Raw genomic sequence first — 14467 nt, forward strand, 5'->3', positions numbered from 1 at the left:
ACTGCTAAAACGTGCAGTTGCATTTTATGGATCCGAAGCACAACATTATAACTGTAGTAAATGATTGGATTAAAAAAAATCCATATAGGTAAGCCCCCATCTAAAGTTCTATTAGTTAAAGCCAGTCAATGCAGAAACAAACTAAGTAATTAATTCCAGTTGCAAGGTGACAAAGAGCCAAGACCGAGTCTGGCATCATTTTTTATTGGCAAAGTCTAAGATCACAAACTCTGAAGAAATTATTCAAAGCTTGATGGTTTTAACAAATACCAATTCAATGCTGGAAGTTTAAGCTTTTCAAATGGTATCCCAGAGGTGAAGCTGATATTTTTTTATTCAGCCTGTTTGAAATCTGTTAATGCACGTGTAACTAAAGTTGGTGTGAGTTCTTCCTCATAATATTCTTTCTGTCGAATATGTGAGTCTTTGTAGCATTGTGTGACAGATAACCACAAAGTAATTTTTTGTTTGTACTCTAGTTGATAGGATATTTAGCTGTGATCTCATATCTGGCATTCAGTATTTATTACTTTGAAGTACACCAATTTAATTATGCCGAGCTTTTGTTCTTTAATGCTGCGGCTTTTTTTGTTTTTTAATAATGCTAATATTGGGGATTAAGAGACAAAATGTGACGCAAAACTGGTGACTGTGTTGCAATCTGAACCTCTGCCACTTTTATATTGCTTCCAGATTTCTTGAGGGAGCTTTTGACAATTTGCATACGTGGGAGCATCTTAAGTCAAGTCAGGGTTGTCCAAGCTTTTGGCTGCCGACGGCCAGTTTCCCCATTTGAGAAAAGTCCACAGGCCGCATAAGCAATCTTTTGTTTTCCTTCCAGGACATAGCATTTACACAGCACCTTTTTCATGTTGGAAGGACATCTTGACAGTGTTGGCTGGGCACCTGAGCTGGGGTGGGAGGTGGGATGGGGAGGGGACTAAATGACCAAAAGTGTGGCTGCCAGTTGGACCGTGCTGGCTTAAATATGACGGTTGTGTTAAACTTAACATATGGCTTTAGAAGTGTATTTATTGCCTGTACCCAAATAATGAATATGGAGATTTAGAGATGTGCTTGAATTTAAGACCACATTTGCTCCTAGTCCACCTTGTGATTTTAGTACTGTTGCTTGCATAGCAGAGATCACAAAATAAAGTTCTCGTTGACTTTCCACAGGCGCAAATGTTTGATAGCATTGTGCAGTGATGTCGAGCGATCTGCACATACTCAGAACATTATCAGATTGGCTAATTCAGCAGTTGGAATTTTCATTTATCGAGTTAGATCTCTTGTATGCAAAAGATAATTGGGTTTCAATGCAAGCAGCACCAGGAAAACCTTTACATCAGGAGTTGGCTTTAGAGTTGGCTTCTGGAGATGCCCTTGAAATGTAACAGTGGGATTACATTTTACAATGGAGAAGGAATAGTTTTCATCTTAAAAAGACTCAACCTCAAGCCTCTTGCTTGTGTTCCCTTTTAGGTTACGATATTTAAAAGTTTATTGCAATTCTAAAAAGCTTAATTTGTGTACTCGTTGTAAAAGTCTCCCAAATAGGATAAGGGTTTACAAATGGAGGAAGATAACTAGCATTTTAACTCTGCTTCACACATACTCAGCTAGCCAGGAGTACAAATCAGTTAGCTTCACCAACAGTAGCAGAAATACTGAGAAAACAACAACAAATGAAATTGTTCACAAAAGGACATTGAACAGTTTTCACATTACTGTTTAAAAATATTTCAACTTTTTTTCGTTAAATACAGAAGTGCACCTCATTCACTTCAGCTTCACATTCCATCTAACTGCTCCAATTAAACCTGACATTTTTGCACCATTGTTAATATTCACACACTGGAACCAGACCAGTTCAAAAATGAGGAACAAGAATTTTGATGCCTCCAGGACGAATAGTTTGTTTACTATAAACACCAATAAATAAAGCATCTCATTTGACTTACCTATCAACATTTTTCTGATGTTTTCCAGACAAAGTGTATTACATAAACTATTTTCTTTCAATGTGACGAAATTCATGAATGAAAACTTGCTGCACTTGAAGATATTTCAACTTGATACGGCACTATAAAAATGGAAAGAATGCATTAAATGTGTCCCCATCCATTTTAAATTGCATCTGTGATTCAATGTTCCTTTTTACAAACTCCTGAAATTACCTATAGTGGTATTACAGTGAATTCCTGTTAGAATGCAGTACTTGGTCCATAAAATTCCAACAGGTACTGTAACAGTCCATAGTCGCTTCCACATTCACCTCTCAGAAAGTTGGCCGGCGAGCGAGAAGCCAAAATGGGAGATTTCCAGAGCATTACGTTGATGTCACATAATTGCAGCCTGCAGCAAATGAAGTCAGTGACGTGATGGCCTGGAAGTTGGCAATTTCCTGTGCACTGACTGGCTTTTGAAGGGTGGATGGCCAGGTAACAGCTAATTACACTCCTGCAATCGCCCTTACACCTGTAATTGCATGATGTTCAGTTCCAGACATTGACAAATGTTACTGCATGGCATTTCTCTTCGTCTCAACTCCCAGCAACACCTGAAACTTCGCCAAAAGCAATGAGTGAAAACCTGAGTATCTCTTAAATATCTGAGTATCTGGCTAAATAAATATCCAAATCAAATCGCAAATCCGCATTATAATAAGCTTCTCATGACTGGGTTTTACTGGATAACTGATTGTAGAACTAGTGGAAATAAAATGGAAATCGTTGACAATATTTTTATACTTGCCACTCGAAGCATCATAGTAACATTTTAATAAAAATTGTGCATTTGGGAGTTTTTTTGGCTATTTCAGAGGTAGGGTGGGGAGAGGCTTGGGTCTAGGCTCATTGCTTTGGTGAAGTTCCGGATGTTGCTGGGAGGTTTGGTTTGGAAAAGCTCCTCGCAGTGACAATTTTGTGAACAAGTTTGCATAGGTGCTGTTTCTCACTGCAGTTCTTATCGAATAACTCTGGAGTGATCTTTCGATTATGAAAACCCTAGATTCTTCTATTGAATAAAATGTTTGTAAATGCATTAATGTAAATATACTTTTTGATAAGAAGTATTGCTTCTTGGAGAATTTTTTTTGTAGTTCTGCATTTTGAGTGGCTTAGATCCATTTTCACGTGGAGTTGTAATGTATAACTGATCAATGACTTCCTGAAGATGGGACACATAATTCACAGCCAAATAACATTCTTAAAATTTTAGTCTATTGCTTCAGGGTGTTCATATTTATACCCAGTCATTAATACTTTAACTCTCAACTATTTAAATCAGCTGAAAAAATGCTACTGATGCATCACTTACTGCTGAATCTTTTTTTAATCAAATGCCCCTTTTTTTTTAAAAAAGCCTCTGCCTTCAAAACCGTGTTTATTATTGTTGGAATTTACTATGTTGAGTTTAATTGCATCTGTAGGAATTTGCTGGTAGCACTGTATTATGTAAATACGAGTGCATCATTTATTAATAAAATGCATGTTTTTAATATTACGGAGGAGTTGAAATCAATAGACACTTTAACGAGTATCTCTGTTGCTGCTTAATTGCATTTTTAAATTTCTTGCTGAACATTTGCACTTTAAGATTTATGGAACATTTCAAACACAATTACAGGGGGAAAATTGTACAAGGTAGTAAATGAATGATCAATTCAACATTTTACAAAAAATGCTGCTTTTCTAAAGTACTTTTCATTTCTATGTTGAATTTATTTGGGAGTTCTGTTGACTGCTATTTGTGCTTTGAATTTGTTAGGTTGGTGCATTCAAATTTAAACACACACCAATGTAATTCCCCTAAAGTGATTAAGCGTTGGTAGAACAGTCACATTATATGTATTGTGTCGTTGCAAAAGTTCAAGTAGCCACCAGTTGGGATTGAATGTGAATTTGAATGTGAAACAATTTTGGATTAAGTGCTTGTAATGTGCCTGTAGCACAGTTGAAGAGGAAGGTTTTCAGGCGGGGCTGGAAAAAGGGGAGAGAGGGCTCAAACTACAGGAGCAGGATTAATTAAAAGCTGTCCATTTTTGCATGTCTTAAGCAAATACTACATTCTGTACCTACATCTTAAGTGAAATATTCAAACCAAGTATACAAGCAAGTTGCTAAAAGTTCTATGATACAAAAATGTAACTAATTGCTTGAGCACTTACGTTTATTCAGTGAACACAAAGTGGGTGTGGAGAAAGTAGTTGGAATCGGATGGTATATTGCCATTTGGCATCTCAAATCGACAGTGCACTGAAAGCACTAAAATGTCAGCTTTGTTGAAGTCGAGGAGGATAGGACAGGAAATTGGAACCAGCTAAGCAATGCGTTTTTTATGCTTGATGATTGTTAGGTCTAGAAGTTTGAAAGCTGCAACAATTCCCTGGAGAATCCCCTTAAGCATACATAGCTATCTTTTACAGTGGAACTATGATGAGATGATGTTCAGCTGTCAAATTGGTTGACTTTTCAGTGGGTGGAAATTCAGACCACCATGTTTATTGGATTTGTCTTAGTATTGTCCCTTGCAAGTATTAGCTGTTAGCCCCAGGGGTTTTGGGAATTGTAAAACGAAAAGAATCTGTGGATTGCAACCAGTAGCTTTTGCCGAAATACTGCTTTGAATATTTATTTGCCTCTTGCATGCCTTTCAAATGAGGTTTGCTTTAAAGATGTGTTTGGCCAACTAGTGAATATTAGCACTAATAAAACTAACTTGTTCCAGTTATGTCTGGAATTTAAAAATCTATTTCTGAATGAAAATTGAATCTCCCATTAGTTTACAGAAATTCCCAACCAGTGGGTTACAGAAACTCTAAACTTATGTGTCCATTTTATTTAGGCTTTTGTGCAGATAAGGATATGCCTCCAGAAGATTACCTCAGCTACCTATTGAGTAATTTTTAAAGTATGCTGCGTTTTGTTTTTTGGCTGCACACTTCCATCACTTCCACGGCACCTGCACTTCCTCACACACACAGAAGTATTTCAAAACTAGTTTCCTTTTTGTTAGTGGTCTGTAGTAGTGACCTTGGTATTCAGGATATTCTACCCAGAATCGTCTTGATGGTATTATTTTGGTTACAGAGCTAAGTATTTTCACATCAGAAAAGTGACTGCTCCCACCAGAAAGAACCACACAGAAAACGTCTGAAAATGTAGACTAAATAATATCCCTTATATGTGTGTGTCCCTTCTTGCCCCACCACAACATGGAAATATTAAGCAGCATGTTAATCTGCATGAAGCCTAGGTTTATTTGTGTACATGCTTTTATGTTTGGGCCATAATTAAATATGATCGTTCAACGTTTGAGTGGCATGTACTGAAGTTGGTGCTGAGTGAGCTTGGTACAAAGCATTTACTTGGACCTCAAGAGAACTTTTAAGTTGGCTGCCTTTTACACAAATATATACAGCATGTATGGGTCCACGCTGGAATCAGATGTCCATCAAATGGCTGATAAATAAATTTGGGGCAACGGTGGCTTGAATGTGTTATCTGGAATTTGGGTTCATGAACATATGCTTGATTTGGTGTCAACTTTTGTTGATATGCAAAGAGGTAAACAGTCAATTGGGCAAGGATTCTTCCCACTCAGCTTCTGTTACCCATCAACCCCAAATCCTAACAGTTGCCTAGTTCCTAGCTGTACAAGCAGTGGAAAGCATGGCAGTCAGTGTTCAAAATGGCAAACTTCATGGATTTAGCTGGTTAAACTCTAGCCATACCCCAGGTACAAATTCTGGGTCTCAAGTCTTGACTTTGACAACTAGTCTCTAAACTTTTCCAGGTAAGGTAATAGATACCAGATGAACTGAAACCATACATATACAGTATATAATTGTTTGCTTTGGAGATTTGAGCATGGTGATGGTTTCCGCGTAAGTTGGAGATCTGGCTTACCAAAAAATTACTGTAACTTTCCTGCAAAACCAGGACAATTGAAAATATGCATTGCAGGCTGTATGTAATTTATTTTGCCAATGTTCTCCAGGATATCTCAAGTAATCAATTTGATATGATGTTCTTCGTGCATGTGCAGGACCTTTGAAAGCTATTATTCCCTTGATTACCCCTACTTAAAAAATGGTAATTGAACCAAGAAAAAAAGGCTGGCAGCCAAGTCGCTTGATATTCAGGTGCATATTCCAGACTTTGCTGCAGTTTATTTGTTGAATGGGAACAGCTGCCTCAAGGTTCTGCCTAAGTAAAGTCAATGACGTCTTCATAAAATTTTTTGTGCATGTACAGAACAAAAGAAACTTACCTCAGAATTTTTAAAAGTAAAATGAACCCTTTGATCACAGGGTTAGTGATGGGCAGATTTATTGATAAGAAAAGAGAAAGTGGAAGAAACAGAAACAAGTGACAGAAAAAAGTCAGTTGCACAAACTGATACAGAGAAATCTTAATGTGACTCAACAACATTTCATGTTGCTTTTCCCTTCACTAAGAGATTGCATTGTTGTATGTAGTCTGAAAATAAAAGACACATCCATAATTCTGTCAATTTAATGAACCGCACTAACAATGAGGAAAATTTGAGGATATCACTTTTCTAAATGACTATTATTCAATTATATAATATATTTATGTGCAACAAGATGGTCACAATATATTAGAAATGTGCACAATCGGAATAAATGGAAAGATCATGTGATACAGGTACTGAAGTGGGTGTTTGCTTGGGTGGATAAGGTGAGTAAATAAGAAATGTACATTCTACCCTCTGATCTGTATGTCTAAAGTTTCAAACCACTAGTGATGAAAATTATTTTGCATTTATTGTATCAAACTAAATTGTTTTTAAATATTTCAGGTGAATCAGGATTAGGAAAATCGACACTCATCAACTCGTTGTTTCTGACAGACTTGTACTCAACAGAATATCCTGGCCCTTCACATAGGATCAAAAAAACAGTAATGGTATGTCTGTTTAATCTATTAAAACACTTATTGTAGTATATCTTTAAAATGTTTCAGTTTCTGTAATTAGATTAAATATTGAAAAATATTGCATTTGGGTTTTTAATTTTTTTGCAATTGTTTTTTCTGTGGCAACAATTGGGTCAGTCAAGCGCTCTGAGACGCCATCCGGCGTGGAGGGCGCTATATAAATCCAGGTTGTTGTTCAGTAAATGAAAGCTGCGGATTTGTATAGAAATCCTTTTCTGTTTAGCTTGCTGGATAGTTGCCATCTGTAAATTTGAATGTACCTTCTGTAAATGACATACAGTAATTGAATTTAATGTAATCAAACTTGCAGGTGGCAACTAATATGCCATTATAGAGGTTTTGATAATGATGAACCTTTTGAAGTATAGTTTTATAGTAATCCTGGTTGTCGGAATGGTCTGGGTTTCCAATATGCTATAAAATTATACGGTTATCAGATTAGGTTCTGATATAAAGATAGTTGAATGTTAACATTTCACCTATAGAATAGGTGATGAAGTTTATTGTATTGTTGAATTTTCGCCACAGAATGGCCATTGATCCTGTAACCTGTCTGTATGGAAGCAGTTCCAAATACTTCAGAGAGAGAAAGCTGCTATGAATTTTCAATCCAATTGTAGTTCAGATGTGCATAATCTTTGTATGGTGAAGCCACGTGCAGATTATCGAGAAAGGACAACCATTAGAGAGATCAATAAAGACTAGGTAGACCTCTTACCATGAATTATTGGTTAATCCCACAGTAAAGTTGATATAGTGAAAGTCGCACATGCCAGAAAGCCAAAGGTTTGACTGCTTGGATGCAACCATGTCACTTGATCTATGCCAAACTAACTGAGGACATTAACTGAATAATTGACCACAGGATTTTGTGGGGGAATCAATTTGAGTAGCCATTATTAATGGTTGTTCACGCCTCCCCTTCCCCCGGGCGACCAGAAAAATGTGTGTGAAACATTTTGCGAATTGCAAATATTCTCTCCCTCCCACAACCCGGTTCAATAACTTACCAACCTGCCTTTATCGGTATGAGCAGATGAAACATGGCAACTTGGGCTTGATGGTAGCGGGTAAATGTGTACATGGGACTCTCTAACACTTAAGGTGGGTGAAAAACAGTAGAAAGTAAAACCAAGCAACAAAGAACTCTTGATTAAATTCTTGTAGTTATGAACGGGATATTAGCAGATGAGAATGATTTTGATATTCTTTTCTGTCCACCCTTTTTTGAAGCCATTGACTCCTGTTGATTCACACGACCCCTCAGAACCTTGTCCCCATTTGGTCAATTCATTTGCGAACCTGGGAATGGAACTTTTTTTTTTAAAAAAAGCAGTCTAGGTCATCACCAGCTTGCTTCTGTTCTTGCTTAACATCCATACAGCACTTCCAGTACAGCTTAGGGTCCTTAGCTGTTTTTTTTTCTTTTCTTTCTTCCCCCCCCCCCACCCACCAGCCCTGTGACACTAAAGCTAATTGTAATGATCCAGCTAGCTTAACACAGGCAGATAATATTCCTAGAATGAAACTTTGAACCGAGATCCCATCTGCCTGTTCAGGTGAATGTTAAAAATCTAATGTGGGACATTGCTTTGCACAAAATTGGTTCCAGGGTTAGCCAAAAAAAAAAATTGTTTTCAAAGTGCTTCACAATATTTACTGTTAAGTATAGTTACTATTTACAGGTTACTGCAGCAGCTAATTTTGCACATGTTATTGTTCCATAAACCGATATAAAATTAATGACTAGTTTTATCTGGGAAGTGTTAGCCAGGGCACTGGGAGAAACTCCATTGTCTTTCCAAATAGTACCATGGGATCTTGAATGTCCACTTGAAGAGGCAGATAGGACCTTGGTTTTGCATCTCACCTGAAGGACAACATCTCTGACAATGAATGCAGCGCTCTCCAGTCTTGCACTGGGATGTGATTCTAGACTATGAACTTAGTAATGATGTGGGCTTGAACATGCAATGTTCTGACTCCCAAGGCAAATGCTACCAAGCTGTTACCTGGCTGTATACTGTTTATACTGTGCTTTGCAGGTCAGTTCTTTTCCTTAACAAAACTATCGAGGGTGCCAGTGAGAGCTGTTTTGATGAACACTTTCAAACTGGTTATTCATCCAGGAAATTTAACATTGTCCCAACTACCTCTTTTCTATGTTTTTTGGCAAGGCAATGTGTGCTTTACAACATGCTCATTACTTGTTTAGGCTGATGTGAACCTCTAGGAATCTAGGAAAGGACTTTTATTTTGGCTTAATGATTGCATTATAGTCAGTTTACATAGCCTGAGAGTTTGCAAGCCATTCACAGTAAGTTCCAGTTCACCTTGAAAAGCACACACATACTGAATGCAGTTTAACTTGAACATGGGTGTGTTTTTTTAAGGAAGTCTGAGCTGTTTGTTCCTTAAATGTAAGCAACATTGTTCCTTTATATAGTTCCTGAGGCATAATGGAGTGTGGGCGATTCTGAAGCAGTTAATCTCATTTTGTACACTTGACTCTCGATTTAGTTTTTAAAGTGATTTTAATCCGGTTCAGCTACAGGAAATTGAACAGAAATACCATTTTGGGGGGAAGAATGCAGTTTGCTTCCTGTCTAGCTTATACACAGTCCTGGATGAATTTTAATCAACATCACGTATTGTGAACCTAAGTTTTTGCTGCTTTGCATTTGGAAATCTGCAGAGCAGCGAAAATTAGGTTCAAGTAACGACATGTTGTCAAATGGTCAGTTAATACTCATCAGTTGATCCACAAAGTATTATGAATTTCACTGAGAAAGGGTTCTGGTGTATCTAAAAACAAAACATGTTTGTCAGTTGATGGAACAAATGGATTCTATGACAGTAGGACTTGGCTGTGCCAGCCTGCAGTACTAAGCTGCCTTCAGTTATGATCACAATTGGAGCTGTGCTTGCATTAGGCAGTACACAGTTTTATTAGACAGATGACTGTAGTTGTACATAAAAACTAGCTAGGTTAGCGGATTTAATTTTGTAAACATTAACAATAGCGTTCAGCGTATCACCGAAAACACAATGTTCCAAGTGAGAGACTAATAAATCTGAATTCAGAATTCGTTATTATATTGTTTAGTCTGGGAAAGGAGGTTGAGTCTGAATAAATAGTGGATTTCAATAATTCAAGCAGAACATATCTAATTGTAAACTGTTTAGAAGAGAATTTGAGCATGATTTAAATGAAAAGCTTTGCACTTAGTCTAAAACTTCCTAAATTCTTAGGAAGAAGAATGCAGGGCTTTGTTTGTATACTGAGTAATATTTTCTTTTCTTTCACAAATATTACTGAATTGATCTAAATATAATTTGTTAAAAAATGTTTGGCTATTTTTCCTCCTCCCACCCATCGCCCCCATTCATCATTAGAAATGTTAATGGCATCCTGCAAAGCATAAGCCAAAGGAAAGAAATTGATACATTTAAATGTAGTCAGAGATGGAAACCCGTTTTGTCATGGATCTGGGTTCTTGAATATTTAATATTTCCTGTTTTTCACTGAGATCTTATTTTCATAGAATCGTAGAAATATATTGTACAGATGGAGGCCATTCGGTCCAGTTCACAGGGGAAGCTGCTGATTTAATCTAACTGCCCTGCCTTATCTCCATATCCCTCCAAGCCTCTATCCTTCATATCTATCCATTTCCCTCTTGAAACTCGCACTAGATTCTGCCTCTACCATCTTGCTTGGCTGGACATTACACATCCCATCAATTCTGAGTGAAAAAAATTTGGGCTCTCCTTGCAACTATCTTATAACTATGGCCCCCTAGTCCTGATGCCCCTACTAGTGGAAATGGCTTACTCACTTAGTAGCTTCTCCCTATTTAACCTGTCAAAACCCCTCATAATTTTGTACACTTCTATCAGGTCCCCTCTCAATCTTCTCTGCTCCAATAAAAATAGACCCAACTTCTTCAGTCTCCCCTCATAACTGAAGCCCCTCATCCTTGTAGTATTCTTATAAGTCTCCTGTGCACTCCCTCCAATGCCTTAACATCTTTTCTGAAATGAAGTGCCCAAAATTGAATGCTGCAGTTCAGTTGCAACCGGACCAACGATTTCTACAAAGTTATTATTGCTTTACCTTGATACATAATCCTCCGAGACACCGCTCGAATGAAGGGTGCTATATAAATGCAGGTTGAACGTTATGCCCCTATGTACAAAATGAACAAAACTGTTTGGTTTTGCACTTCCAATTATATTTGCTCCTTTGCTTCTTTCTGTTGAATATACACTCCCTTCTCTTTTTCTACCAAAATGACTCCTGTCGAGTTAGTGGCAGATTAATGCTATACATCCTGATTCCTCACATGATGTCAGTCTTGCAACAGCCATTCTTATTTTCCTTCCCCCCCCACCCTTCAGATTTGAATTTATAATCAATAATAATAATCCTTACTATCATGTCGTCAAAACATCTCAAAGCACTTCAAAACTGACTGAAGTGAGATTGCTGTGTATTTTTTGGCGAATTTGATTCAAAACCTCGTTTTAAGACAGCACATAGCTGTTATATGAAATTTGTTCCCTGAAAAAATAGCTCTTTTGATTTTGTTTTAGACATTCATGGTTAAATAAATGGTTAAATAAATTAATTTTGAAAAGGAACCTAGCATCTTCCAGGCCACAATGATAGAAATAGAATTTTGTTTGGCAACAAAAGATTGCCATCATATCTATCAACTCGTAAATTTGAGTTTCAGCATCAGAGCCATTAAGAAGACATCATTTAATGAAATAAAATAAACTTGCATGGATCACCAGCTTTCCATGTCCTGTGGATAAGGCTGCCTATACTTTTGTTGTAGAATTTATGGGTCCTACATTTTGTTAAAATGAGTCATTAACAATAAAACCGCATAAAAATGCATGCTAGGATTCTTGAATTAAAAATGTTTTCATAGGATTGTCACCCCTGTATAAAGATACTGCATATCGATGTGAATGGAAATATATTTAAAGGTGCAGCTTACCACTTTTAGAGTTTGGTTTTACCTTCTTACAATGTGTCTTGTGTAGAGGTAATCAACAACATCCTTAAATGGTGATCATAATTTTATGTTGTTTGAAGAAAATAGTAAATAATACATTACTGGAGGATTTCTACTTTACAGCAGGTCACTTTAGGTCAGTTTATAGGCCATATTTTACCATCTATTGGTGTTGCTGTTTGCTGGAAATTAAGATGCTGTCTCTGTAGGGTTGTTTGCTCTTGTCTTTGTAGAAGGGGCTTTATGCTTACAGTATGTCACGAAGGAACCTACGTGTCCGAATCAAGAATCCAATGTTAGTAAACTCATTTGCATGCACTTCCAAAAGGATTTGAATTCTGTTCTGTTTCTATATACTGAATCATTCTTTCAGTGATAAATAGAATGCATTCCCTTCTAGCTCATACTACTGAGAGTGTCTGGAGTATTAAAAAGGAAGCCTTTTTATTGACCCCTGCAAAACTTGGCTCTGAAAATACAAGTGAACAAAAACAGATTTATCAGAGTCTTGTAGGAAACAGGGTGGTTGTTGACCTTGGTGTTGGTATTACATTTATTATGCATCTTATTTTATGCTGGTTGAATTTTATGGATCTATGTAACTTGATGTTAATAGCTTTGATATTAAACTGGAGGACTAATTGATCCTCTTTTTAGAGCTTACAGTAAAAGTAAAGTAAAGGGTAAAGTTTTTTTTTTAAAAAGTGGAAAGATATAATTTATGAAAGCAGAATTTGTCAGAGGTGGGGTGTGTGTGATCAGTTTGTGCAAATAAAACTTGCTTTAAAACTAACTATGCATTATTTTGCCAGTAAGTATACAGTTGGAATTTTTTATCCATAGGAAGTGGTAGATGTGGTGTAGACCAGTCTTTGAAAATATGATGTGGACGTTAAGCAAACAAAACATTGGCAACCCTTGTCCCTGATTTTTTCCATAAGTGAGTACGTAAAATTACTTCTATTTAAAGAAATGTGCATTATGCTCCAAGCAGGAAAACACTTTCACTAATCTGTCATGCATCAGTTTAGGAATTTGAAGATATGTGTGCTTGTTCTGCCAATTTAATTTTAGCCATAATTTCTGTGGTTGATGTTCTGAATTGGGTTCTCAGGTTCTATTCTAAGAAGCTTTATAGCATGAGGTGATTATTGTAGGCATTAAACAAATGTTCTTAATTCTAACTATTAAATGCCGGCACTTAGTTCAATCCTTCTCTCTTTTAAGCTTTTCTGTCCGAATCTACTTGCTTTTATTTCACATCACAACCTCAACCCATTCACCCTCCATTTTTATGCAGTTTCCTACTGTCCTGCACTCCTGGCACGTTCCCTCTGCTGCAAAACCTTTGACTAGAAGGATAAACCTTCAGCCACTCTACCCTTTGCTTTCCAGGTTCTCACCCAGAATCTTGCCACCCTACTTTGTTCATCTCCACTTTCAAAACCTATCTTAAAAACGTCTTTGACTGTGCCTTCAGGCAGCTTCTGCCTCTCCATACCTTCCAGCCAGCTCAGGTCTAATTCAGTCACTGTGAAGTGCTTTGAGATGTTTTCCTGTATAGAAGGTTCAATACTAGTGCAAATTGTTGTAATTCAAGAGTGGGAGAAGAAAATCCTAAACCCATAATTATCAGTTCTACCATTGATTGATTTACAGTAGAGTAGGTTATCCACACTAATTATGTGCAGCTTCATTATGGATAAGCAAACAATGATGATAAATATTGGACTTGGATTTGTTAAAGGTAAATTGTGTCTAACAAACCTGATAAGAGTTTTTGATGAAGTAACGGAGGGGGTAGATGAAGGTAGTGCAGTTGATGTTGTTTATATGGATTTTCAAAAGGCTTTTGATAAAGTGCCACATAAGAGACTTGTAAGCAAAATAGAAGCCCATGGTATTAAAGGGATAGTGCAGCATTGATACAGAACTGGCTGGGAGTCAGAAAGCAGAGTTGTGGTGAATGGTTGTTTTTTTGACTGGAGAGAAGTGTGCAGTTGTGTCTCCCAGGGGTTGATATTGGAACCACTGCTCTTTTTGATCTATATAAATGACCTTGGACTTGGGTATAGGGAGTACAGTTTCCCAGTTTGCAGATGCTACTAAGCTAGGAAGAGTAGTAAATGGTGAGGAGGATAGTAGCGGACTGCAAGAGGAATAGACAGACTGGTAAAATGGGCAGACAGGTGGTAGACCAAATTTAATGTGGAGAAATGCAAAGTGATGAATTTTGGGAGGAAGAATGAGGAGAGGCAATATAAGCTAGTACAGTCTTAATAGGGTGAAGGAGTCAATTTTTGAAGGTGGCAGAACAGGTAGATAAAGCTGTTAAAAGGCACACAGGATACTAGACTTTATAAATAGGGGCGTAGAATACAGAAGTCCGGAAGTTATGATGAACCTTTATAAAACACTGGGTAGGCCTCAGCTAGTGTACTGCGTTCAGTTCTGGGCTCCACACTTTAGAAAGGA

The 14467-nt window shown here is 37.2% G+C and overlaps 1 protein-coding gene across 2 annotated transcripts in view; it reads left to right on the forward strand.

The window, feature by feature from the left end:
- Positions 1 to 14467, forward strand: part of sept7a (septin 7a) — an 86367-nt gene that overhangs the window by 22530 nt on the left and 49370 nt on the right. For both annotated transcript variants that reach the window (XM_042332494.1, XM_042332495.1), the window contains exon 4: positions 6829 to 6935. In XM_042332494.1, coding sequence (XP_042188428.1) covers positions 6829 to 6935 — 107 coding nt within the window. The remainder of the gene's footprint in view (positions 1 to 6828; positions 6936 to 14467) is intronic.

The sequence above is a fragment of the Callorhinchus milii genome, unplaced genomic scaffold (genome assembly GCF_018977255.1).
Source record: "Callorhinchus milii isolate IMCB2004 unplaced genomic scaffold, IMCB_Cmil_1.0 Scaffold2, whole genome shotgun sequence".
NCBI lineage: Eukaryota > Metazoa > Chordata > Chondrichthyes > Chimaeriformes > Callorhinchidae > Callorhinchus > Callorhinchus milii.